The sequence below is a fragment of the Sinocyclocheilus grahami genome, unplaced genomic scaffold (genome assembly GCF_001515645.1).
Source record: "Sinocyclocheilus grahami isolate Dianchi unplaced genomic scaffold, SAMN03320097.WGS_v1.1 scaffold21.1, whole genome shotgun sequence".
NCBI lineage: Eukaryota > Metazoa > Chordata > Actinopteri > Cypriniformes > Cyprinidae > Sinocyclocheilus > Sinocyclocheilus grahami.
In genome coordinates, this window is record NW_015505200.1 from 2,957,253 (window position 1) to 2,984,317 (window position 27,065).

The 27,065-nt window shown below is 35.9% G+C and overlaps 3 protein-coding genes across 3 annotated transcripts in view; 2 read left to right on the forward strand and 1 right to left on the reverse strand.

Annotated features, from left to right (window-relative positions):
• The first annotated feature begins 522 nt into the window (after positions 1 to 522).
• LOC107557180 (kelch-like protein 20) lies at positions 523 to 7,330 on the forward strand. The gene is made up of 11 exons (XM_016240507.1): positions 523 to 887; positions 1,034 to 1,240; positions 2,091 to 2,249; positions 2,704 to 2,798; positions 3,613 to 3,728; positions 3,834 to 4,017; positions 4,165 to 4,308; positions 4,408 to 4,541; positions 5,442 to 5,650; positions 5,730 to 5,836; positions 6,327 to 7,330. Exons 1-11 carry the CDS (start codon positions 552 to 554, stop codon positions 6,409 to 6,411), a joined length of 1,776 nt encoding a protein of 591 aa, XP_016095993.1. The 5' UTR covers positions 523 to 551; the 3' UTR covers positions 6,412 to 7,330.
• A 631-nt stretch (positions 7,331 to 7,961) lies between these two features.
• Positions 7,962 to 11,290, reverse strand: LOC107557192 (centromere protein L). Its single transcript, XM_016240518.1, has 5 exons — positions 11,195 to 11,290; positions 10,694 to 10,853; positions 10,351 to 10,602; positions 8,952 to 9,503; positions 7,962 to 8,855 (listed from the first exon to the last, which is right to left on the reverse strand). The coding sequence occupies exons 1-5, from the start codon at positions 11,209 to 11,211 to the stop codon at positions 8,781 to 8,783; spliced, it is 1,056 nt and encodes a 351-aa protein (XP_016096004.1). The 5' UTR covers positions 11,212 to 11,290; the 3' UTR covers positions 7,962 to 8,780.
• Positions 11,291 to 11,482: 192 nt separating this feature from the next.
• The window catches only part of LOC107558296 (aspartate--tRNA ligase, mitochondrial-like), a 20,200-nt gene continuing 4,617 nt past the window's right edge, over positions 11,483 to 27,065 (forward strand). The window contains exons 1-16 of the mRNA XM_016241946.1: positions 11,483 to 11,566; positions 11,903 to 12,048; positions 12,135 to 12,237; positions 12,324 to 12,390; positions 12,533 to 12,634; positions 12,735 to 12,830; positions 13,893 to 14,016; positions 14,110 to 14,156; positions 16,966 to 17,072; positions 18,471 to 18,540; positions 19,005 to 19,184; positions 20,183 to 20,290; positions 20,882 to 20,944; positions 22,932 to 23,121; positions 23,379 to 23,444; positions 25,423 to 25,511. Of these exons, the coding sequence (XP_016097432.1) occupies positions 11,511 to 11,566; positions 11,903 to 12,048; positions 12,135 to 12,237; positions 12,324 to 12,390; positions 12,533 to 12,634; positions 12,735 to 12,830; positions 13,893 to 14,016; positions 14,110 to 14,156; positions 16,966 to 17,072; positions 18,471 to 18,540; positions 19,005 to 19,184; positions 20,183 to 20,290; positions 20,882 to 20,944; positions 22,932 to 23,121; positions 23,379 to 23,444; positions 25,423 to 25,511 (1,614 nt within the window). The 5' untranslated portion in view covers positions 11,483 to 11,510. The remainder of the gene's footprint in view (positions 11,567 to 11,902; positions 12,049 to 12,134; positions 12,238 to 12,323; positions 12,391 to 12,532; positions 12,635 to 12,734; positions 12,831 to 13,892; positions 14,017 to 14,109; positions 14,157 to 16,965; positions 17,073 to 18,470; positions 18,541 to 19,004; positions 19,185 to 20,182; positions 20,291 to 20,881; positions 20,945 to 22,931; positions 23,122 to 23,378; positions 23,445 to 25,422; positions 25,512 to 27,065) is intronic.

Sequence of the window (27,065 nt, forward strand, 5' to 3'; positions counted from 1 at the left end):
CTATTATTTACAGCAACTTTTGTATTTGATGCTGGTTTGATACAGGCAACTCATAATTTTTGAAATCACAAATTGTCTCCAAATTGAAATTCTCGCATTTTTCTGGCACCGTAAGTATTTAAATAATACAAAAAATAGTTTCCATTTAGCAGATACTTCCGTCCAAATTGGCTTCTCACAGTCAAGTCACCTTTATTTATGCATTATGTATTTTTTTTAATATAATACAATACCGTTTTTTTTTTTTCAAAAGCAGCTTCACAGTAACAAACAGGTAAATAACAGAAAACATCTTCAGTTATGAGACAAATTAAAATTTTGCTTTAAAGCCACTCTAAAAAAAGACAGTAGTGTCGTTATTCAGCTCAAGTAAGTTTATTGATTCAGTTCCGTGCATTAACTGTAAAGTTCATCAATTATAAAACATGTTCAATTCAGCTATAAGCACTCTACAGGAGGCAAACGAGATGACACGAGAATCAAACCAGCATAAACTAAGACCATTTCTTTTGTTCTTAAGGGGTACCAGTGCACGCCCAGATACCACAGGAATGGATATCACAAGTCGCTGCACTCTTGGTGACCCCAACAAGCTCCCAGAGGGAGTTCCTCAGCCTGCCAGGATGCCCTACGTCTCCGACAAGCACCCTCGGCAGACTCTGGAGGTCATCAACCTGCTCCGCAAGCACAGAGAGCTGTGCGATGTGGTGTTGGTGGTTGGAGCCAAGAAGATTTATGCACACCGTGTGATCCTGTCCGCCTGCAGCCCCTATTTCAGAGCCATGTTCACGGGGGAACTGGCCGAGAGCCGGCAGACGGAAGTCGTCATCCGGGATATCGATGAACGTGCCATGGAGCTGCTCATCGACTTCGCTTATACCTCGCAGGTTTGAATTCCTGTTGCTGTATGTTGAATATTAAAGTTGCATTGAAAGTTCAGTTACTGTCAATTTTGATATTAAACAAATGCTGTGTATTGAAGTTCAATATTAAACTTTAAACCAGCTGACGTAAGTTGTGTGGTGTCATGCAGGTGACTGTGGAGGAGGGAAATGTGCAGACATTGCTGCCTGCTGCCTGCTTGTTGCAACTGGCAGAGATTCAGGAAGCCTGCTGTGAATTCCTCAAGCGGCAGTTGGACCCCTCGAACTGCTTAGGCATCAGGGCCTTCGCCGACACTCACTCCTGCAGAGAGCTGCTGCGTATTGCTGATAAGTTCACCCAACATAACTTTCAGGAGGTAAAGGCTGACCTTCACACACCCTCTATTGTGTTGACTCTGAATGTACTGTGACTTTGAACTTGAACCTTTTTGTTTCCATTTCTTACTTGTTTTTGCTGTCTTTGTGTAGCACAGGTCTGAATATATTCTTTTTGTTAATCATAAGTGATATTACAAATTAGGTAACACTTTACAATAAGGTTCGGTGTATAATAAGGTGTTTTCAATTGAGATAATAAGAAGAAATGTTTCTTGAGCACCAAATCAGCATATTAAATGATTCTGAATGAGTCCCGACTAAATGACTACTGAAAATCAAGCTTTGCCACCACAAGAATAAATTACATTTTAAAATATATTAAAAAAGAAAACAGATGTTTTAAATTGTAATAGTAATAGAAAACCTGTACATTTAGGACATTTAAAAAAAATTGTTTTACAGGCTTGGAGGAGTCATTGAAATGTCAATATAAATGTTTCTAGATATGTAAAAATATTTCTTTGGTTAGAATTTACACTGGTCAGAAAGTTTGGGAACCCTACATAAGCCTTAGTTGTGACTTCCCTGAATCTAATTTTAGCCTTACACTAAACTTTTCCATCAGCTAGTTTAGGGTTTCCCTGATGACCGTGCAACCCTGTTATTTTTGACTCATGGGACGAACCCCCATTGCTGGTATCAAATTAACACCCCTGTATATCTTCATTTAGTTTAAAAGGGTCATGTGCAATACCATGGTCATGGGTTCGATTCTCAGGGAATATATACACTGTATTTTTTTTTTTACAAAAGACTGATCTGTTTGGTGAAGTAAAAAAAAATTATTATATCACATTCATATTTTTTTAAATAATTTCTGATTTTTAGGTGATGGAGAGTGAAGAGTTCATGCTACTCCCAGCCAACCAGCTGATAGACATCATCTCCAGTGATGAGCTCAATGTTCGGAGTGAGGAGCAGGTGTTTAACGCTGTAATGGCCTGGGTTAAATACAGCATCCAGGAGCGCAGGCCTCAGCTGCCACAGGTCAGATATAAGCATATAAAACACTATAGATATACTGCTTATGGTAGATGTTCATAATTTGGAATAAAACAAAATGCAATATATCGGTGTTTAAAACAGGTGTTCTGTTTAGTATTATTCTGGAAACCGTGATGCATCATTTTTAGGTTTCTTTGATGAAAAGAAAGTTCAAAAGAACAGCTTTTATAACATTATATATGGCTTTACTGTCACTTCTGATCAATTTATAGCATTCCTGTTGAATAAAAGTAATAATTTCTATATTATATTTCTATAAAATATCTCTTTAATAATGCTTATTTGACAGGCTTTTAAATGGTAGCGTATATCAATAGGATTAAAAAAAGGGTTTTGTGTAAATTACATGTAAATTGTTATTATTTAGACTCGCATCAAAGAGATACATGAGATGAATAATTCATGAGACCTCTCATCTGTTTTGTCATGGCAACAGGTTCTGCAACATGTGCGTCTTCCCCTTTTGAGCCCGAAGTTTCTGGTTGGGACGGTGGGTTCAGATCCTCTAATCAAGAGTGATGAGGAGTGTAGGTGCGTGTGTACAGTCCCTTCTAAACTATAGAAAGTTTTTGTAGGGGACATCTTGAAGCGCTTCTTGCTGAAAGGACCTTGTGAAGTAATCCCAGAAGGTGCTCTTTGGTTGGGTTTGAAGCAACTTTTGAAAAAAGGGAATCCAAGGCACTTCTTCTGGTCCAAAAGTTAAAACGCCTTTATTCACATTCTGGCCATCTCAATGCATAAAGATGTTGTTAATGGGTGAAGATCCTCCTCTGTTTCTTTTGCCAGAGCCCAATATCTCTGAAGCATGTTTTAATAGGCTGTGATGGGTTTAACTAATATAGGTCTCCTTACTTTTCAATTAATTTATATGAGAAAAGTTTTTAATGAAGTGAGACCAGACTTAGTTAAATTTTTTGTCTTCATTTTTTTTTTACTTTAAAAACCTTTTATAAATTTGTATGTGTATTTATTTATTTTTTCTATTTTTTATTTGTCTCTCGCCATGAATATTTCGTAATAGCTGACGTAGTGTTCAATTCTAAACAAACAGTGCTGTATTTTGAGGAATTTGTACTTTAATCATACTATTCAAACTGAATATAATATTCAATAAATATATAAAACCTTTTTGGGGACCCTTGCAAAATTCATATTTTTTTAGGTCGCTTTGATGTAAATCTTTCCTCTTATTAAAAATGTTGTCTGTCTTCGCTTACAGCCATTTGCAATCAATCTGTACCATTAAAATATATGTTCTTCATTCACTTTTGAAATTTAAAATTTCCATTCCAATCTCTAAACTGTGACAGCATAGATTAATCAATACTTTTTTTCCCCCCTGTAGGGACTTGGTTGATGAAGCCAAGAACTACCTCCTGCTACCCCAAGAGCGCCCCCTAATGCAGGGACCTCGAACCCGGCCCAGAAAGCCTATTCGTTGTGGAGAAGTTCTGTTTGCTGGTGGGTGTTTTAGCAAGCAGATCTTAGTTCTTATTCCGCTGATTGATTTTTGTTGACTTTCCAAGATTTCCCCCGGCACATCTGACTTCTGTTTGTGTGATTCAGTGGGAGGTTGGTGCAGTGGTGATGCCATCTCAAGCGTTGAGCGCTACGACCCTCAGACCAATGAATGGAGGATGGTGGCGTCCATGAGCAAACGGCGCTGTGGAGTTGGTGTCAGTGTTCTGGATGATCTGTTGTATGCAGTTGGCGGACACGACGGCTCGTCTTATCTCAATAGTGTAGAGAGGTGCTGCTTGATTGACACAAATTAATCAGTTGTGTTTATCACAATTCTAGTATCCAATGAATGAATCCTCAAAAAAAAGAAATCCATGAAGTTATAATGGATGGAAAAATGAAACTCAACATTTCTGCCCTCTGCTGGCTCTGTCAGGTACGATCCCAAGACTAACCAGTGGAGTAGTGACGTAGCCCCTACTAGCACCTGCAGGACCAGTGTGGGTGTTGCTGTATTAGGAGGGTATCTGTATGCTGTGGGAGGCCAGGATGGTGTTTCCTGTCTCAACATTGTAGAAAGGTTAGTGTTAAGATAATTATCCAGTTATCATCTAAATGGACATGGCTTGAAGTTTCCTCTAGGAGGGGATTTAATTAGATATTTGCTGGTTTTTTTAAGGTATGATCCGAAAGAGAACAAGTGGACTCGTGTTGCCTCAATGAGTACCAGGCGGTTGGGTGTAGCTGTAGCTGTATTAGGAGGTTTTCTTTACGCAGTAGGTGGTTCAGACGGCACATCCCCACTAAACACAGGTAAATACTGGAAGATGTAGAGACTCCGCAATATTGGAGTCAGTTGAAAGTGATCAGATATTGCTGTATGTGTAGTTAATATTTGATGCGTCTTCTGTATTTTTAGCAATAAATGCAGCCGAGGAGTGTTTTGACAGTTTTTTGATTAAAGTATTAGATATTATCATTCCAATAAAAGAACATTACTGTATTGGCGTTGAAACTTTGAAATTGTCCGTTTGGTCAAATTAGTTATTGTTCAAAGTTTCAGTGACTGTAGTCAATACAAGTACCAAATTTAATAAAAGTTGGAATTTGTGAAATTTCTCGGTACCACAGCAAAAAAAAGCTATTGAATTCTTTGTCAAATTGATATCAAAGTCCTGTTTTTTTTAACATCCCTAATGATTTATTCAAAACTATTCAAAAGTTTGGATTTAGTACGGTTAAAAAAAATAAAACTTTTATTGTTATATGTTACAAAATAATTCTATTTCAAATAAATGTTGTTCTTTTGAACTTTGTTCATCAAAGAATCCTGTAAAATGTATGTTGAGTTCCACAAAAATATTGACAAGACATCAAACATTGAAAATAAGAAATGTTTCTTAAGAGGCAGATCAGCATATTAGAATGATTTCCTATGGATCTTGTGACACTAAAGACTGCTGAAAATTCAGCTTTTACTAACGGCAATAAATTACAAAAAATTAAAATGTATTAAAATAGTAATAACATTTCACTATGTTACTGTTTTGTATTTTTAATCAAATAAATGCAGCCTTGGTGAGCATAAGACTTTTTTTCAAAAACATAAAAATCTTACCGACTCCAAATGTTTGAATAGTGTGATAGTGTTGATTGCTGAATGTCATATTATTAAGAAGATGCAGAATGTTTATTAACTGATTTTGTTGACAGTGGAGCGGTTTAACCCTCAAGAGAACCGCTGGCATACAGTGGCACCCATGGGTACCCGTCGGAAACACCTGGGCTGTGCCGTATACCAGGACATGATCTACTCTGTGGGTGGCAGAGATGATACCACGGAACTGAGCAGCGCAGAGCGATACAATCCCAGAACCAATCAGTGGTCGCCTGTGGTTGCGATGACGTCCAGAAGGAGCGGGGTATGTGAATCTTCGATGCTGTTTCAGCCTCTTTGAAAAAAAATTAAGAATTGCCCAGCAATTCTCTCTGCTGTTCTAGGTTGGTTTAGCAGTAGTAAATGGCCAGTTGATGGCAGTTGGAGGATTTGACGGTACCACATACCTAAAAACTATAGAAGTCTATGATCCTGATGCTAACACATGGAGGTATGTACACTTCTTTTTCTTTTCTTTTTTTTTTTTTCTAAAGAAAAAGGATGCATTACATTGATCAAAAGTGAAAGGAAAGACTTTTACATTGTTACAAAAAAAATTACATTTCAAATAAATTGTTCTTTTGAACTTTCTATTCATCAAATCCTAGAAAATAATGCATACACAAAAATATTAAGCAGCACAACAACTTGTTGAAACTAAGTTTTCAACATTGATAGTAATAATAGGAATGTTTTTTGAGTGCCTAATCATATCAGAATGATTTCTGAAGGACTTGAGTAATGGCTTCTGAAAATTCTGATGTGCTATCGCAGGATTAAATTACATTTTAAAATATTTGATCAAATAAATGCAGCCTTGATGAGCAGTTTTGTAAGAGACAAAACATTTTTTAAAAATGTAAAAGTTATTTATATTGAATCATGTTATACGTTATTTTCCAGTTGCTAATTGTATGATTTTTATGATTGTTTTTTTTAAGGCTATATGGTGGAATGAACTACAGGAGGTTGGGAGGTGGCGTTGGTGTGATAAAAATGACTCACTGTGAATCACATATATGGTAACATCTACAGTATCCATCTCACAGATGCCTCACCATAGCTTGTGCCTCATAGAGACATTGCGCATCATGCAAGAGGAAAGCCTGTTAAAAACTGAGTATCGTCTCCAGTTACTGAGATGGCAAAGGTATACCATCTCCTCAAGCTGCTCTGAGGAGGCTCACCTGGCCATAGAACATCACTCCATTTTGTTTTTACATTTGGTTTCTCTTTCATACTTGAGAATAGCCAAAGGCAGTGTTTCGAAGAGAGAAACAGCAGCTGGAAAAGCATCAGCCAGAGTGTTTGTTTTTCTGGAAGGAACTAGACTTCTGTTGGTCTGTTTGACTGCATTGAAGAATAACTACAGTAACCTGAAACGCACGTCGCTGGGGATTGGTGTGAATGACGCTCGTTCTTATGAGCAAATGTTTCCCTGATTGATGTTCTAGTCTGAATTGGATGCACTGTGATATCGTTACCATTTCTTTAAGTTTAGGTTTGTACGGAGCTGTACACTGAGCATTAACTGTTCTGCATTTTTACCAGATGTAAGCAGATTAGTTGATGTGTTTAATCTCTTTCTTTGGTGTACTGAAAATGCAGTCCCTCTTGAAACATTGCAATCTAATGAAGCAGTCAAAAACAGGTTTGACATATCAATGTTTACTTTTATACAACCGAATGCATTAATGAATCAGTCCATGCACTTTAATCCACTCTATCTTTTCTATTAAAGTTTGTATTTTTTTTTTATCTTGTTGGATGTATTATTTTATGCAAGTATGAGGATCCAAGATAAAAATTGATTTTTCATAATCTGAAATTTAAGAACAAACAGGTTTGCAGTAGTAGCCTGCATGTATGGTCAGAAATGTAATGTTAAGCTTGTTACTGAATATGGGATGAATCTCTTTGAAATGTTGCAACTGCCCTTACATTTTATTATTATTTTTTTTTAAATTAAGTTTTTTTTTCTTCCCACAGGAGAGTTACGTGTTCTAATCTTGGTGTTGAAATACGGTTTCATAAAGTGCATCTTCCATGATCTTATCTTATTTAATTTTAAAGATGTTCAACTGTCAATACATTTCAAAACTTTGAAAGTGTAAATAAAATATCCAAAGAAAAGTAGTCCAGATGTTTGCAGTCAATATTGAAATTGTGTTTATAGTTGATCAACCTTTTCCTTGAGGTTTAGATCAGTGGTTCTCTACCTTCTTGACTCTGAGCCCCCCCCCCATTGTTCAAGACAATATTTTCTCTGGTACTTCTGCTGTAATGATGACAAAGCAGCTTGTTTTTAAACTTTTTTTAATTGAAACTAGGAGTGTCAATAGATACAATAGGAATAACAGTGATTTTTGTAATTAAATCAATTCCAAGAACTGTTCTTCACATTTAACATGCTTTATAGTAATTTTTAGCATTGAACTTAAGCATATAACTTGTAGCCTCCTGCTTGAGAACCACTGATTTAGACTCTAATCTAAATGTCCAATTTTTCCTTGAACGAATTTGGAGATCTGTTAAAATATAAATAAAACAATTCTACTTAGATTTGTGCTTTATTGAGAGACGAAAGGTAAATATTCAAATACATTTTGTTACGCACATCTTAGGTCCATTTCTGATGTAAATGCTTTAATGAAGGATGTTTTGAGTGCAAATTAAAGAAAAAGTAATATGCAACAACACAAAGTCAATTTAAATCCATTACAAAATAAGAAACCGATCTTTTAAAATCCAAGCTAACATTAGAACAGACTTCTGCTTGCCAGTTCTACTTACATGCTTTGTAAAATGTTATATATTTAGATAGTTCGATTCTGACATTGTTGGCACTGCTAGTAAAACGTAATCAGAAAATTTCAGAGGCCCCGAGTCAAAACACATCTAAACAACCAAACTCAAGCCACTATTCATTGTGTAAAGATAACAAATATCCCTAAGTGATTTACATACTTTAAAGGGTTCAAAATGCTTGTATAAAATATAAACATACGTTACAATATACTAATAGACATACTAAGGCCTATTTGTGTGAACTAAATAAGAAACTATACATGTAGTTGGGATACATTTACATAGTTGATAATCAGATTTATTTGTGATAAATGAGTTGTATCACATTAATATAAGCCTTATGGACTGATATAATGTTATTTGTCTTGATAAAACTAGTAAGTTAAAGAAAAGAAAACAGGCATCTGAAAACAGAATAAAAAGTTCAATTTTAAAAGCTGGAAAACAAACATAGACATTTTACAGCACAAAAAATAAATATGAGACACCAAGCTTTAAAAGATATAAAAGTTTAGATGGCATGGAAAGAAAAAAAAAAAAACAACAAACCAAAAATGCATTTACAAATCTAAAGTAGGAAGCAGATTTTAGGTTGCCATTTTCAAAAGAGCACATTCTGTCAGCAGGGTAAGTAAGGTGGTGATGTAGTCACTGTTTCCAATCTGAAAGAGAGAAAAATCAAGCTGTAACAATTATAGATGCAATGCAGCACACGCTGTATAAACAATGAATAGATATGACACTGACACAACAATTACCTTGATTTTCCCATCAAGATGTGCTGATCCCAGAACGGTAGATACTTTCACAAGTGTGCCAGCAGACAGGTAGATCTTAAAGTGTCTGAAAAAATGAGTCTCCAGCCCTTTGATGAAAGACTGGACCTCATTAATATCGATCAGGTCATCTGTACTCTCCTCTGGGTGAATGCTGTTCCAGAGTTCCCACGCATCCTGTGGGTTAACTGTATACGAGACATCCAGGGGTGGCTGTGTTGGAAGGCTCCAGGCCAGTTTCAGATGCCTGATATTGCAGGTGGGATGGCAACCAGTCCACAGAGCAGCCAGCCAATTGAGAGTGGTGGAGTTTAAAGCCAAAGAACCAAAGTTGCAATCAAAAGCCCTCTCGAACCAAGATTTAACCAGGGTTGTAAGAGACTCCGGTCCACTCGTGCAAAACAGAGGTAAGCTGACAAAATCCGGAGGCAGTGACCTTAGGTACTCTGGATCACCATTGACACATGTGAGCCAACCGCGCCAGACAACTTTCGGTGCATCTGCCACTGCAGCAAATACTGGTTTGGACTGGATCTGAGGGAATAAGAGAAAAATAAACATAAATGTGGCATATTTATAAACTACTGTTCAAAAGCTGAATCTTCAGCAGCCGTTACTCCAGTCTTACATCAGCTTTCAGAAATCATTCTAATATGCTGATTTGGCGCTCAAGAAACATTTCTTATTATTATCAATGTTGAAAACAGTTGTGCTGCTTATTATTGTAGAAGTATTTTTTTCCAGGATTCTTTGATGAATAGAAAGTTCAAAGTAACTTTTTGTAGCAATGTCAATACTGTACAGCAATGTTGGTACTGTCACACCAAATGCATTATGCTAATATTTCCACATAGTGAGGTAGATATGTGGGGGCGTGTTAGAACGAGCCGTTTTAGGGGGGCGTGGCAGAGTCTTAACTTTGATAAAGAATATCTCTTTGGTTTTGAGACTTTAGTCTTTGCAACTTCAGGGATCTTATCTATGCACAATCAGCTTGTAACACTCCAAAGAGAAAGGAAAACTTGAAATCGCATCATATGACCCCTTTAATGATAAAAAAAAAATCCTTCTGATCCCAAACTTGTCATGTGATCCTTTAGAAATCATTCCAATATGCTGATTTGGTGCTCAATAATTACTTTTAATTATTATAAAACTGGTATGCTGCTTAATATTTTTATTTTTTTTGGAAACGATGCATTTTTTTTTTTCAGGATTCATTGATGAATAGAAAGTACAAAATGAAAAGCATTTATTTAAAACAGAAATCTTTTCTAAAATTATATTTACTTTTGGTCAATTTAATGCATTCTTACTGAATAAAAGTATATTTCTTAAAAAAAAAAAAAAAAAAAAAAAAAGACAACCTATTCAGGCTTACCTGAATGAAAACAGTCTCAGCATCCTCATCGGTCTCAGCCAATCCAAGAACTGCAATAAACGTGACCTTAAATCCCGCTTCTAGCCCGACTTCAACTGCAACTCCTTGCTGTTTCTCTGCCACAATGAAGGCTGAGAGATGTTTGGAATATGATTTCAGCTGTGTATGTCTGAAGTGATGCAAAGGGGTGACGGAGGACAGCTTCCACTCATTTTTTACCAGAAGAGCAATATGCTCAGGGTCAACCTTATTCTGTAGAAAGAATAAAGACATTTGACACTCAAGCCAGTCTATATCAGTACCAACATATTGAGATATACTGAACATTTCTATGATCTCTTACAGTGATTGTTTGTGATTTGGCAGTCCCTCTACTGGTTGGGATCTTCAAGACTGCTAAATGTCCTGGTGTTTGCCAGAAATATGAGGGCGCTTCTACACAACTCCGACCATAACTTTTGCTTCTACGAGTAACAGGTCTGCTGGCGGGAGTATTGACGGCACTGCATGGGTAATACAAGCAACAGATAACGTTATGGTTATTATTAATAACGACTCTACTACTAATGGAACCAACAACAGTCAGTAACTTCTGTGTTGATGAATAAACTATGTTACATGCTTAAAATACACTAAATATGGAAGTTATAAAGCATTTAAACAAACCACTTGATCAGCAAACAAACGACAACAGCTCAGACAACCGCTACTATTAGTTTGCTAAACCACTGGACGATCCATTATCGTTGTATTAAGCGAGACGCGCAAACGTGTTGTGTTTCAAATAAGAATTCTGCGCGACAAAACGTTTTAAAATAAGTTTAAAATATTAAATCTGTCGTACCTGCCGCTCCCCTCCATGATGATCAAAAACACACCGAGCCACACACACAAAACAATAAAAGCAGGAAGAGGACTTGAACATCCCGCTTTCCCATCGTGCAACGGGGCGGGGCAGGAATACTAGTCGATTGCTGCTAACAAGAGAAATATGTATCATATATTTCTACATTTAGTCGACTCTAGGTCATACTTAGCAGGATAAATAAATGGTGCTGATAGATTTAAAATTATGGTACATAAAAATAATACAAGTTGTTACAAAAGATTAAATCGATTAGTTCTTGTTTGATTAGTCATGTTAAAGCTACAGCACACGGATGCAGTTCACAACATTCACGATTCAGAATGCCAGTGAAAATTCATCTGGATTAAGATTTTGAATTTAGTTCAGTTATTTTTATCTGCCATGTGAGGCACAGTTTATAGGTGTCTGTATTATGTGTAGACCGAATTAGTTAAGGAAAGGAAAGATAAACAGGTGACCGTCAGTGTCACATTCACTGCAATAATGTAACTGGATAACGTTATATAGATCTAGACTTGCGTACACAAAGGGGACATAAACAAAACATACACAGTTGTGTGAAGTAACAGCTCTTAGAAGTATCTTTTCATTTGTTAAAGACGAGGAAGAATACTTTTTTAGCCAGATACACCACGACCCCGCATTCAGGACAATGGCAAACAAATACAGATTGTTTTTGTTTAGATCAACCCAGCAGGTGTTGAGGTGTCTGTATAGCAGAAGAGCAGTACCTTCCATCAATCATATTTATTCCACAAAACCATCTTTACCTCCAAATCCGTTAGCATGGGCTTATAACATCTCCAGAAGCTGCTCTACTTACTCATCAGGTAATGTGACCTTCATTAAACTTGACAGTGTATTTGTAATAGCCCTTTTCGGTAGTTTCAGTGTGATATCTTTTTGTGTCTTGTAGGTCAAAGCAGTTTTTCATTGAGAAGCCACACGTGTGGAGAATTGTGCTCCAGTCATGTAGCTGAAGAAGAGGTTACTTTATGTGGCTGGATTCAGTACTTGAGGTTTGAGACACAGTGCTTACTCTTTCAAAAATGCACTTGAGCCATATCGCTATATCAGATCAACATATCTGTACTTGGCTGTTTAGGCAAGATCTTTTTGTGATCTTGAGAGACTTCAGTGGATTGGTGCAAATTCTTATCCCACAGGATGAGGTAGCAACACGCTTTTATTGCATTTCTTATTCTGTGTCTGATCATTTAATTCTGGTGCTTACCCACTTATGTTAGTTCATTTGTTGCAGTAACGTGTTTTCACCATTACTTTATATTTTTCTTTGACACTTTATTTCTTTAGTCCAAATCAGAACTGAAGAATGCTTTTCTTGGTCTCACTGTGGAGTCGGTCATCATGGTTAAAGGAAAGGTCAGGCGTAGACCAGAGGGACAGGAGAATAAGGTTGCTATGTCTGTTCATATGCACAATAAAGAGAAAAGTTTGACACTTTACAGTTCAGTGTGAAATATGTGTTCATTTGTAATTTTTTATTCAATATTAGAAAATGTCCACAGGAGAAATCGAGGTCTGTGCTGAGAGCATGGAAGTGTTGAATACCTGCCGAAAGCTGCCATTTGAAATTAAAGAATTTGTCAAAGTAAGTAAAAAATACTTTTTTTAGACTAAATAAAAAAGTGTTGCATGCATTAAATTTGCATTATGAAGTAGTTCTAGTTTTGCTTACAGTAGTTCTTCAGTGAATCTCATAAAGAACATAACAAGGTCATATTTCACTACAAAATCAAAAGGAAAAAAAAAGTATACCATTTTTGATCAAAAACAGTAATATTGTAAAATATTATTACTAATTAAAATGACTGTTTTTATATTCATATATTTTAAAATGTAATTTATTCTTCTGATGAAAGCTGAATATTCAGCAGCTATTACTCCAGTCTTAAGTGTCACATGATCCTTCAGAAATTATTCTAATATGCTGATTTGGTGCTCAAGAAACATTTCTTATTACATCTTATTACATTAAATTTCTTAGAACATTTTTTTCAGGATTCTTGAATTAATAGAAAGTAAAACAAAAACAGTATTTATTTATGTATGTATTTTTTTATTGTAAAATTATACAATTATTTAAGTGAAGTGAAGTGAAGTGACATGTGGCCAAGTATGGTAACCCATACTAGGAATTAGTGCTCTGCATTTAACCCATCCAAAGTGCACACACACAGCAGTGAACACACACAAACCGTGAACACACACCCGGAGCAGTGGGCAGCCATTTATGCTGCGGCGCCCGGGGAGCAGTTGGGGGTTCGGTGCCTTGCTCAAGGGCACCTTGTCGTGGTATTGAAGGTGGGAGAGAGCGCTGTACATTCACTCCCCACCTACAATCCCTGCCGGTACGAGACTTAACTATTTGTTGTTACTTTTGATCAGTTATCTTGCAGGGACAAGGACAGGATCTTTGATTCAGTGTCATGGAAATTATGTCACAATGAAAAAAATCTTAATTGGCTTAATAATAAGAATTATGACCTTGGAGTGTTTCTTGACAGTGTTTGTGATATGTCATTTGCTTTGCAATAGCCAATGTATTTCATTGCAGATGGATGTTCTTTTCTTTATGTATATGAAGCTATGAGGTTCACAGAGTAACACTTGTTGTCCAAGTTGGATAAAAAAAAATCCCTGATATGTTTAGAAATCTGAAGCCCTCCGGATGCAGTATCGCTATCTTGATCTTCGGTCACCCAGGATGCAGTACAATTTAAGACTGAGATCACAAATGGTGATGAAAATGAGGGAGTACCTTTGCAATTTGCATGGTGAGGAAGGATTTACAGTGGTATATTCATGCTTGTACATACATCTGTTCATGTACTACAATACTCACTTGACATTACCTGTCTTTCCCCAAGGATTTGTGGATGTGGAAACACCAACACTGTTTAAGAGAACACCTGGGGTAAATATTTTTTTCTGTATAAATCAAGTGCCATTCTTATAACCGAAATATAATGCAAGATGCTAATTCAGATACACACTATTTTTTGTTTCATAGGAATCTATCCCATGTTGCTCTGCACATTTAATCAATATGGAATTGTTAAGAAAAATATATTCAAATATAATATGTGCTTGCTATTCATATGCACTCCAAATCTTCAGGAATTCAGAAACGTGGCCATGAGTATTTATTTATTTGTTAACTTTATTAAACTTCCAATCTTTCACTCATAAAAAAACACAAAACAAATATAATACTTACTGAGCCAAATCCAAAGAATGTAGAGGATGTATTGTGCAGAATGTAGCTTGACACACTAAGCATAAAAACATTTTGTAATTGCAGAAAGGTTGAATTTATGAGAGCTTATTTTACGCTGCACAATGCTTCTATGCTTTTGTCTCTTGTCTCCTGCAAGACACCCATGTAAGGCTTGCCCAAACATCAACAAAATACAGCTGGTGCGAAATATTGCCAGATCATTACCCCAAAAAAATTCTGAGCAATCACATCACTCTGGTTTGCTCCCTCTGGCTTTGTTGTTCTAAGAACTTTTACATCTGTTTTCAGCGAATGGACTTTTAAAACTTTTAAAGCTTTGATACATATGTATGAGCATCTGAATGCTACTCACTTTATCTTGGTAACCCCGCTGTTACTGGACACTTCAGTTTGCAGAATAAATTAATCAAGGCTGAGTAAGAATAGTGAATTTATACAATGGTATTGGTAATTGAAAGCATTTTTGCATTTTTTTTTTACATTCATGCACAATGTGTGATTGACACACTTAAAAACAATTGCATTTTCCACCATTGACATATACATAACTGCAGTATTTTTTCTATACTGTTGTCGCTTAATTTAAACAATATTTAAAAAATGGTTTGAGCCTATATGTTTTTGTAAAGTCACACAAATTGACGTTAGTGAAATCACTTCATAATTATACTATTATTAGACTTGTTATTTATTTCTAAAAAATTCAGTACTTTTGACTAAATAAATTCATTTCGGTGCATCATTAAAAACTGCCTTCCAAATAGTACAAGTACAGCTTGCGGAAAAGTCTATGGCACAACAAGGTGGTCAGTAGGGGGCAGATGATCATCTGGAATGTTACAATGTCTGCTAAATGACTTCAATATGAAAACCCATCGGATTTTTACAGTTGTAGGTGTTGAATAACCATCTATCTTATGTAGGAGGACTTCTCTGTATACAAAACCCATCTATTTTTTAATGGATGGATGGATGGGTGAATAGTTAGAAGGATGTGTGGGTGGGTGGATGGATGGATGGATGGATGGATGGATACACTAAGCATAAAAACATTTTGTAATTGCAGAAAGGTTGAATTTATGAGAGCTTATTTTACGCTGCACAATGCTTCTATGCTTTTGTCTCTTGTCTCCTGCAAGACACCCATGTAAGGCTTGCCCAAACATCAACAAAATACAGCTGGTGCGAAATATTGCCAGATCATTACCCAAAAAAAATTCTGAGCAATCACATCACTCTGGTTTGCTCCCTCTGGCTTTGTTGTTCTAAGAACTTTTACATCTGTTTTCAGCGAATGGACTTTTAAAACTTTTAAAGCTTTGATACATATGTATGAGCATCTGAATGCTACTCACTTTATCTTGGTAACCCCGCTGTTACTGGACACTTCAGTTTGCAGAATAAATTAATCAAGGCTGAGTAAGAATAGTGAATTTATACAATGGTATTGGTAATTGAAAGCATTTTTGCATTTTTTTTTTACATTCATGCACAATGTGTGATTGACACACTTAAAAACAATTGCATTTTCCACCATTGACATATACATAACTGCAGTATTTTTTCTATACTGTTGTCGCTTAATTTAAACAATATTTAAAAAATGGTTTGAGCCTATATGTTTTTGTAAAGTCACACAAATTGACGTTAGTGAAATCACTTCATAATTATACTATTATTAGACTTGTTATTTATTTCTAAAAAATTCAGTACTTTTGACTAAATAAATTCATTTCGGTGCATCATTAAAAACTGCCTTCCAAATAGTACAAGTACAGCTTGCGGAAAAGTCTATGGCACAACAAGGTGGTCAGTAGGGGGCAGATGATCATCTGGAATGTTACAATGTCTGCTAAATGACTTCAATATGAAAACCCATCGGATTTTTACAGTTGTAGGTGTTGAATAACCATCTATCTTATGTAGGAGGACTTCTCTGTATACAAAACCCATCTATTTTTTAATGGATGGATGGATGGGTGAATAGTTAGAAGGATGTGTGGGTGGGTGGATGGATGGATGGATGGATGGATGGATGGATGGATGGATGGATGGATGGATGGATGGATGGATGGATGGATGGATGGATGGATGGATGGATGGATGGATGGATGGATGGATGGATGGATGGATGGATGGATGGATGGATGGATGGATGGATGGATGGATGGATGGATGGATGGATGGATGGATAGATAGATAGATAGATAGATAGATAGATAGATAGATAGATAGATAGAAAGGTATTAAGTTGCACTGATATATAGACAAATCATTGGAAGTCATTGAGGTGTTTTACATTTTTAATATTTTGCATGATTTTTTTTCTCCCCCTGAACTGTGCTAATTTATTTTTGCTTCTCTCTTTTGTATTTCATAATGTAACTTTCATTTATCAGATTGGCTTGAGATATGCTGGCTGATTCAGTTCTCTGTGAGAGGCAGGAATACACAGAGTTTATTCAAGTGTAACTGTGTTTCTCAGGGTGCCAAAGAGTTTGTGGTGCCATCTGGAGACCCTGGGAAGTTCTACTCTCTTCCACAGAGCCCACAGCAGTTCAAACAGCTTCTTATGGTGGCTGGCATAGACCGGTAAAAAGCATATTTTCTTCCTTTCTTTTCTTTCATATTCACAGATTGTTGTCAGATGCTTGGCACGTTCACTAAACTCTGCCTTCACTGACTGACAGCGCACCTTGAAAACAAAGCTACACCCTGTTGGCCAACACGCTCTCGGAATCAGTATTAGTCTTAGATGTTAGCAGCTCTTAATTGTGCAGAACTGCATTTATTCCAATGCTGTGCAAAATGCCAAAACAGTGACATCTATGTGGAGTTTAGCGCCTGATACGGATTAGAATGCTGCTTTGAATTCTAGCCGCTTTTTGAAGATTTTTTTTCTCATTTTTGCGAATAATTTCAAATTGTGAGGTGGTATCAGCACATCAGTCACTGTGTGGGTTGCTGCTGACATGTTTAGCTTTGCTTACAATGTATGTGTATTAAAGGGATCTAGAGTTAAAATAGTAATAGTAGTTAACATTAAAGAATTGTCAGATTTTACAGGACCTAATATATGATCATTTTAAACTCAACTCTTTAAGTGAGTGTGAGATGATGGCAGATATAATATAAACGTAAACGTAGAGGAAATGAACATGTACAATAAAATATCCGAGGTCAGCTGATAAATAATAAATCTCTAATATAGACCAATAACCAATATGGGTTCCCCTGTTATGGTTTCCCATTTTATTTGTAATGCAAATTTTTTTTTAATAATTATAAATATACTATATAAATATACTGTTCGAAGGTTTGGGGCAGAAGATTTTTAAAGTAAGATTTTTATTTTCATTTGACTCTGAAGACTGGAGTAATGGCTTCTGAAAATTCAGATTTGCCGTCACTTGCCATCGTAATAATATTTCACAGTATTACTGTTTTAAAGATTTTATTTTTATTTTACTGTTTTTAAAGCCTTCCTGAGCAGCATAAACTTCTTTCAGAATCATTGAATAATCTTACTGACCCCAAATGTTTGAATGGTAGTGTATATTATTTATTATAAATATTATAGTATTATTCTGAGTGCACCTTTAAATACTTAAAAAGAGATTTCTTTTGTGAAATAAAGTTGAAGCAAAACCAGGTGAACAAACGTGTGAGAGAGGGTGGGCAACCACCCAGAACACACTAGTATTGTGTTGACATTTTTGCACAGGTAAGCACCTCTCTCATTTTGTTCAGAAAATGCAAAAGTCTAGTTTCTATTAGAGTTTGATGAATGATAATGGCCACAATAGTCTCATTTTAATTTCAATTTTGGCAGCACATTTCTTTGAATTAGTAGTTGTGCTAAGCCAGGACTGCAGGCTATTTTTTGTGAAAAGTCTGTCAAAGGAAAATGATATGCTATGCATGATTTAAAAATGTCAGTCAGTATTGGTCCACAGTCACTCACTTGCTGGTTATCTCCTGCAATCTCAGGTACTTTCAGCTCGCTCGCTGCTACAGAAACGAGGGCTCCAAGCCTGACAGACAGCCTGAATTCACACAGGTAATGATGCCGCAGCGTGTCTGACACTATCTGTGAAACTGGGGCTCGATTTTGATGCAGCTGAATATTGATTGTGCTAATGATGTGGCTCGCTCTAACTTCCACTCGTGAGAGTGAGAGCTGCTAACAGATTTTGCAGGATTCTCACTCAGACTAAAAATCATGAACCCCAAAAGACCATTTCGCTTCTGTTCAGACAGGCAGCAAAAAGCTGAACTTTTTTTCTTTTTTGGTGCATTTGTGTCAAATCCGATTAGTTGTCAATGTTTTGAATTGCAAAAAAACACATGGCATCTAAAACCTGATCCAAACTGCGTTCAAAATTAATTTGAAATCCAATTAAAATCACATTTTATACACCGTCTGAGCAAAAGGATCAAATTTGAAAAACAAATCATATTCATGTGCAGTGTGAACAAAGCATTTTCGCTCATTTCTCTCTTTTTTGTTGACACATCTCCTAGGTGGATATTGAAATATCCTTTGTAGACCAGGCGGGAGTCATGAGTTTGATTGAAGGCTTGGTCCATTACTCCTGGCCAGAGGACAAAGGACAGATTAATGTTCCCTTCCCCTCCATGACTTATGAGGAAGCCATAAGAGACTATGGAGTTGACAAACCAGACACTAGATTTGGGATGAAGGTGACCGCTTGTTCTTTCTTTGTACACATCATCCTAGATTGGACACAAGACATCAATGAGGTTGTTTGCATGCTGGCCGTCCTTGGCGTCATGCTGTGCTGGCATCCTGTTTCCCTACACATCACAGAATTTCATGCGGTGCTCAACAATTAAAAATGAATCCCTCGTGATACGTTTTCTTACACTTGTGTGCGACCTGAATGCGTTCAGTTCTGCTCATAGATTTACAGAGCCTTTTGCTGAATCTGTGTTGTTTTAGCATTTCGATAAATAAGAGATAAATGTTAAATACACAACCATTCAAAAGTTTGGGGTCAGTAAATTTTTTTTTTTTTAAAGAAATTAATAATTTATTATATTAATAAATCAAATTGATCAGAAGTGACAGTAAAAGCATTTATAAAGTTGCAAAAAAATTATATTTCAAATAAATGCTGTTCTTTTGACATTTCTATTCATCAAATAATCCTGAAAAAAGTATTACTGGTTCCAAAAGAATATATTTAAGCAGCACAACTGTTTTCAGCATTGCTGATAATAAAAAGTGTCTTGAGCACCAAATCAGCATATTAGAATGATTTTCGATGGATCATGTGACACTGAAGGCTGGCGTAATGGCTGCTAAAAAAAAATCAGCTTTGACAGCGCAGGAATAAATTACATTTTAAAATGTATGAAGGTAGAAAGTTGTTTAAAATTGTAATGATATTTCACAATATTGTTGTTTTTACTGTATTTTGATTAAATAAATGCATGCTTGGTCTTTTTTTTTTACTCCAAACCTTTGAATGGCAGTGTATGCATTTGTTTTAATTACAAGTTTTATTATAATTAAAAAAAATATATATATATATTTACATATATTCCACAAGACACAACTAAATTGACACAAATTGCCTTAATAATAAATTTATATTACCTTTGTGTCCTGATGTGATAGTTGTCGACTGAGTGGCAAAACTCCACAAGTTAATTCTGAAGTGTTTTCTTTTATTCAGCTTGTGGATGTCACCACAGCATTCCAGGAATCGCAAATCGAGTTTATCAAAGATGCACTTCTTAAACCGAGTGGCTGCATTCAGGCCATCTGCGTCCCAGAAGGAACGGTAGGGACAGAATCTGGAGATTTTCCTTCTTATGTCTCAACACCGCAACTGAATCTACAGTGTAGTCAGTGTAGTCTGATTTCCAAACAAATTAATCTTTTCAAGCAGCTCTTTCTAGTGATTTAAAACTGACAACACAATCAGTGTAGCCTGGTTTTCAGACTAATAATTATTATGGGCTGAATGAATGTATCAATCAATGAAATAATTTGCCACATTAGCAAACTCAGTATTAAATTAATTTCATTTGCAGCTCAAAAGAACGGAATGAATCACTAACAAATTAGTATTGATAAGATTAAAATTATTTTTATATTCCTTAGAATTCATATTCTTGCCCTTCAAGGAGTCACCAAACCAGAAATGTGCTCCTTTTAACTTGTATTATATTGGAAATCAATGAGCAGCATAATCAGTGATGTAATTCACATGGTCTTTATTCTATTTAGACTTTTATTAAAAAGTAACTGCATGTGTTGTGCATTACAGTTTCTCCCATTCATACTGTATATCAAAGAGTGGTCCGTCTTCTCCCCCTTATACTACCTCTGAAGCAGTTGAAGCTAACTATGTGTGGCATTTCTTCCGCAGAAATACCTGAAGGGCAAAGACTTAGAGTTCCTGAAACAAGCAGCCAAGACACAGTATGGTCAGGTGAGTTGTGAGTCTTTCTTCCTTTGTTTGCTGATGAAACGCCACCAGCATTCAGTGTGCGCACATCACTGGAAGTCTCCTGAAATATTTATCTGAAAAGTAATCAATAAGTCAGGATGATTTGGTGGTAAAACAGTCAAATGTAACACACAGCATACTTACCCTGAGGCAAGATCGACCTCACTAGAGGGACACAGCTCCCTATTTGTGTTGTAGGCCGTCCATGGAGTCTTACAAAGGGAATGTAATATGTGTACATATGGTGTGGTGGTCTCCACACCATATGTAGTACATATCTAATTTATGACTTGTAATGATTCATATCATATAAAATTGTTTGATCCATTTTTCATGTTAATTCATGTTAGATGCATTGTAACAAGTTAAAAAACTAATACTAATTTGCCTCTTGCCTCAGTCTGCTCTTGTTAGTGGTGCCTATATTAATATTGCTCATAATGAGGGAACTGTCCCTAAATATTGGGACAGTTCACCCAAAAATGAAAGTTGTCATAATTTTTTCACCCTCACATCATTTCAAATTTGTATACACTGGAAGTCAAAGGGGTCCAATGGTGTTTTGGACCCCATTGAATTTCCTTGTATGGACAAAAAATCAGATAGTCAAATTCAGAATATCTTTCTTTGTGTTTTACAGATTACGGTAAGTCATATGGGTTTGGAACAACATGAAGGTGATAAAATGATGACAGAATTTACTTTTGGAACATACAGTATGTGACCCTGGACCACAAAACCAGTCATAAGGGTCAATTTTTTGAAATTGAGATTTATACACCATCTGAAAGCTGAATAAATCAGCTATCCATTGATGTATGGTTTGTTAGGATAGGAGACAATATTTGGCCGAGATACAACTATTTGAAAATCTGGAATCTGAGGGTGCAAAAAAATCTAAATACTGAGAAAATCGCCTTTAAAGTTGTCCAAATTAAGTTCTTAGCAATGCATATTACTAATCAAAATTTAAGTTTTGATATATTTTTTCGGTTGGAAATTTACAAAATATTTTAATGGAACATTATCTTTACTTAATATCCTAATGATTTTGGCATAAAAGAAAAATCTATAATTTTGACTCATACAATGTTTTTTTGGCTATTGCTAAAAATATACCCAAGCAACTTAAGACTGGTTTTGTGGTCCAGGGTCACATATAGCGTAACCAGTGTAGTTCAGTTCCCAAAATTAACGGACCTTTTAAGTTATTTATTTTTTGTAAATCAACTGATTCCCAAACAAATTATTTTTGACTCGTTTATTTTGGGGGAATTAGAACCATACAGCATGAGCAGAGTTGACCAACCGATTCCCAAACGAATGATTCGTCATCGCTTTGTTATGAATAAAAACATATAGCATAACCAGTGTAGTCCGACTCCTGAACTGCTAATTCAGACTCATAACAGCTTATGAGTCGTTTCTTTTTGGTGAATCAAAGTCATACAGAACGACCAGTGTAGTCAAGCCGTTTAATGAATTCAGTGGTTCGGTTTGGGTGACCCAAATTCAAGTTCTGGCTCGTTTTACTTTCCAGTGCCGTCCACCTCTCACATTCCACCCTGTCAAATCTCCAATTATCCAATAAAATAAAAAAAAGTACAAAAATAAATCTAAAAAAGCAAACAAATTTTCTTTAATACTTCTGATAGCCGACTGTTCTGCTTAGTTTTCCCACTCCAAACACTCTAGTCTATATTGTCTTCTGTCTGTATTTATAAATGGAAAGTGAACTTTGAGCTAGTGCTTTTGGCTTGAACTAAATGGCACCGTCAAAGGTGATTCTCCATTGCTATCCATTTTAGTCCAGGTCTTGGCTTCGTTTGTGTCTGGGAAACCAGCCCGCAGTGTTCTCGAGACTGATGATTGCTCAAGAGTTTGTGCCCTATGCTGTCAATGGAAATTGAATATGGGCCGGTGGAGGAAATGGATGATCATTGCTGCATTTGCACTGTGTGTCGTACAGGAGGTGAGTGTGGTTCCAGTAAGGGCAGATGGTTCACTGAAATCCCCTCTCAGCCGGCTGCTTTCAGACATGGCCAAACAGCAGCTGCTCCAGATGGCCCAGGCCAATGCTGGAGACCTGATCTTCATCACAGCCGGACCCCGGGAGAACGTGGTGCGTATCCGCTTCCATTTTGTTCCGCATCCTCACAGATTCATATAACCATGCTGATTCAATCTCATGAAAACATCATGAGAGCTCAGGGAGCAAATATCTACAAAAAAGTACATGTGGACCACAAGTACATGAAGACAATTTCAGTTGGAGTAAATAATTCAATGCCCAGCATCCCTGTTTAATGTCCTCAAGTACCTTCCCATCAGTTTTTATGCCCTACAGTGAATGATAAGGGTTTTTGGAAAATATGGCTTAAGAAGATTGCTGACATGATCTAATCACTTTTAAAAGAATATTCATCTTCTCCGTGCCTCAGCTCTCGCTCGGGACTGGTGCAGATGGTGAGCTTGGCACAAAGTGAGACGGCTGTTTAATCACAAAGCAGAGATGTGGGAGATGGCTATAGGGATAACTGGCGAGCTTTGTGAGCAGAGGTTGTTGGATGAATGGTGATGTTGCTAGTGCTAAGTGGGAGAAATAAGAACTGGGGGAGATCTTTCTCCACAAATATAGCTTTAGAGATTTGGGAATTCATTTGCATGTTCCTGCCCTCAAATACATGCATTGTAAAAGCCTCATGTGGGGTAATTTTTGGCTGTTTCATGATTTAATAAAAATCAGAGTTGTAGTCAAAAATTTTAAATGACTAATCCAAGGTTACTAGTGATTCCCAAATGATCTGTAGCTCCTCAGAACATGTCCTTTCTAAGGCAATCCTGAATGTCCTGTTTCTTATTCTGAAACATTCATAACCTTTTATGTATGTTAAAGGGATAGTTCAAACCAAAAAGTTCAAACTTTCATGATTTCCTTACCTTTCATCATTTCCTCATGTTGGTCCAAACCTGTATGTCCTTCTTTCTTACGTGAAACAAAATAGAAGATATTTCAAAGAATGTGGAACAGTATTTGTACTTACAATGAAAGTCGGCAGGGTCCAAAATAACTAGCAACTAGTTAGTAGTGAGAATTGGTCCCTATAACTAAAGCGTTATCCAAAAAACTGTTGTCATTAACTAAAACTTCATTTAAGTAATTGAAATAAAACTAATATAAATATAAACATTATATGAAATACTTAAAAATCAGAAATGTTGCTCTGACAACGAACTGAAATTAAGTATAAGTTGAAGCACTAAAATAAACTGAAAAAATAAAATTAAATAAAATTTAAGCTATATAAAAATCAGTGTTGTATAAAGTATCCAATTGTCATACTTCAGTAAAAGTACAAATACCTTTATGGAAATTGACTCAAGTAAAAGATAAAGTTGCTCATAGTAAAACACTTAAGTAAAAATTTTAAAGTAACTGATATTAAAACTTAAGTATCACAAGTACAAGTACATTTTATACATAATGTCACAGCTGATTGAATCGGTCAACCTAACTGAGAGTCTAGAAATATATTATATAATATATAGATATATGTATAGGATACATTATTTAAGAGTTAAAGGGATTTGTTAACCTAATGAATAATTGATTTGTTAAATCAAATTAAAGTTAGTGTGTCAGATTGGTCGAGACGCTACATTGTTCACATACATTTTTTTGTAGGACAGTAGAATAAAGTGAGGCACGATAGTCAAAGATGTCCAGTAGAGATGCACTGATCTTGATTTTTCATGGCCAATTCTGATTGCCGTTTTTTTCACAAGCGAATGAGCAAATTCTGATAGGATTGCCGACTTTTAAAAAATATTTATTTTGTTTTAAGAGAATTAAGAAAGAATTACAATATGAATTGAATCAAAAGATTAATTCACGAACTATATATCGCTATGACTGATCAGCAAAGATTGCTTTCTATTTTTTGCACTTTGCAGTCGCAAATGTAACGAAAGGTTCAGGAGAAATGTTTCAGAATAAATGTATCATTTTTTTCCTTTAATATATAGTAAAATAAACGTCAGCAAAAATATTTATGCTCGTGTAAAGTACAGATATGTATACTCGAGTAAAGTACAGATAAAACTGTACTTAAGTACCGTAACGAAGTATTTGTACTTTGTTACTATACATCACTGATAAAAATATATAAAAAAATTACAAAATCACATAATAGGTTAAGTTAAAGCCATTGTGGTGTTGCAGGTTTGAGTCTGAACCCATTCCGATTGTCGATTTGTATATTTTTATTCCTTAGTTGTTCTATTTTTCTATTTTTTATTATCTGTGTTTTTGTTCTGTCACTGTCATTCTGTTACACTGTGGAGCTTCTGTCATGAAAACAAATTCCTCGTATGTGTAAACATACCTGGCAATAAAAACTCATTCTTCTTCTTCTTCTTCCCTCTTTCTGTCCTGATGATTTTTTGCAATGCTTCACTATATAATCCAGAGATGCTTGAGGCTGCCCACCATCCCTTCACTGCTCCAGTCCCCGAGGATGCCCATCTGCTGTACACCCAACCCCGCAAGGTATGTACCACACATCTCAGACAGTACATCACAGACTCTTTTTTAACCTTACAGGATCATAGCTTTGCATTTTGAAGGAAACACTTAGAGGATAGGCTGCGTTTATTTGATAAAAAGGTAAAAACTAATATTGTGAAATATTATTATAATGACTTAGTTTCTCATAATAATGACTTAGTTTCTCATTATTATGACTTACAGAATTATATTTTTTTATTTAGTGGCGGAAACGGGCTTCCATAGTTTTCTATTATAATATATTTTAAACTGTAATTTATTCTTGTGGTGGCAAAGCTGAATTTTTCTACATAGTTGTGCTTTGCTCTAATATTTGCTCATAAGTCATAATGATTTATGAGAAAATCTTTCTTTGGAGTCATTTTATTATAAGCATCAAATGGGTTGACAAATCGGTCTGAATGATTAATTAGCTAGTTGGTCTAAATCAAAACCATTTTAAAAAATCCTTATCCAGTCATCACAATTGACTGGACATATGATGTAAATGTCACAAAAATTTTTTGTTTTCATACCTACCAAAACAAACCTACTTCTGACATCCAATAATCCATTTTGTCAAGGACAAAAGTGACATTTCAGATTATTATATCATGGTTCATCGCAATGTATTGAATCATGACATACTGTATAGTGGGGTCCAAAAGTCTGAGACATCATGTAAAAATTTTTTTTTTTTTTTATACCTAAAAAAAAATTTAGTACTAGATAGCATAATAAATAATATAATTTGTAATAAAAATGTATGCAATTAGAAAAATACAAAAAGAAAACATTTTCAATGGCAGTCTCAATTATTTTGACCTCACTGTGTATTTCGATGTGCATTTACCATGAGATAGTTCAGTGTTTCCCAAACATTTTTTTAGCCACGGCACAGTTTTGATAAGTAAAAAGTCCCATGGCACACCGCTAAGCACTGAAATATAGCAAAATTGCACAAACATACATTGCTCCAAATGGCATATTAAAACTGGATATTATATCAAAAGTAGTACTTGCATTTAAAGGGGTCATATGATGCGATTTAAATTTTTCCTTTCTCTTTGAAGTGTTACAAGCTCTTGGTGCATAAAGAAGATCTGTAAAGTTGCAAAGACTAAAGTCTCAAATCCAAAGAGATATTCTTTATAAAAGTTAAGAGTCAACCACGCCTACCTAAAATGACTCGTTCTAACACGCCCCCACATGTCTACGTCACGATGTGGGAAGATTTGCATAACGCTGCCAAAATGTTCACGCAAAGAAAGAAGGCGTAACTTTCATTCTCGCTGTAGTATTGTTGTTGCCGCCATGTCGTAAAGACGCTGTGTGTTTCGTTGTGAAAGCGAAACTACTTTGTTTGGCCTTCCAAAAGAGGACAATATCCGTGGAGTGGAGTCCAGCCCGGGATCGTCACATGTGGTTGCCGCAAGCCCGCCAGCCGCTCCTTCGTCGAATCTGCCGGCCGCGCCGTTCTCTAGCCCGCCGTGTGTGATGCTGTATGTTTCGTTGTGAAAGCGAAACTACTTTGTTTGGCCTTCCAAAAGAGGACAC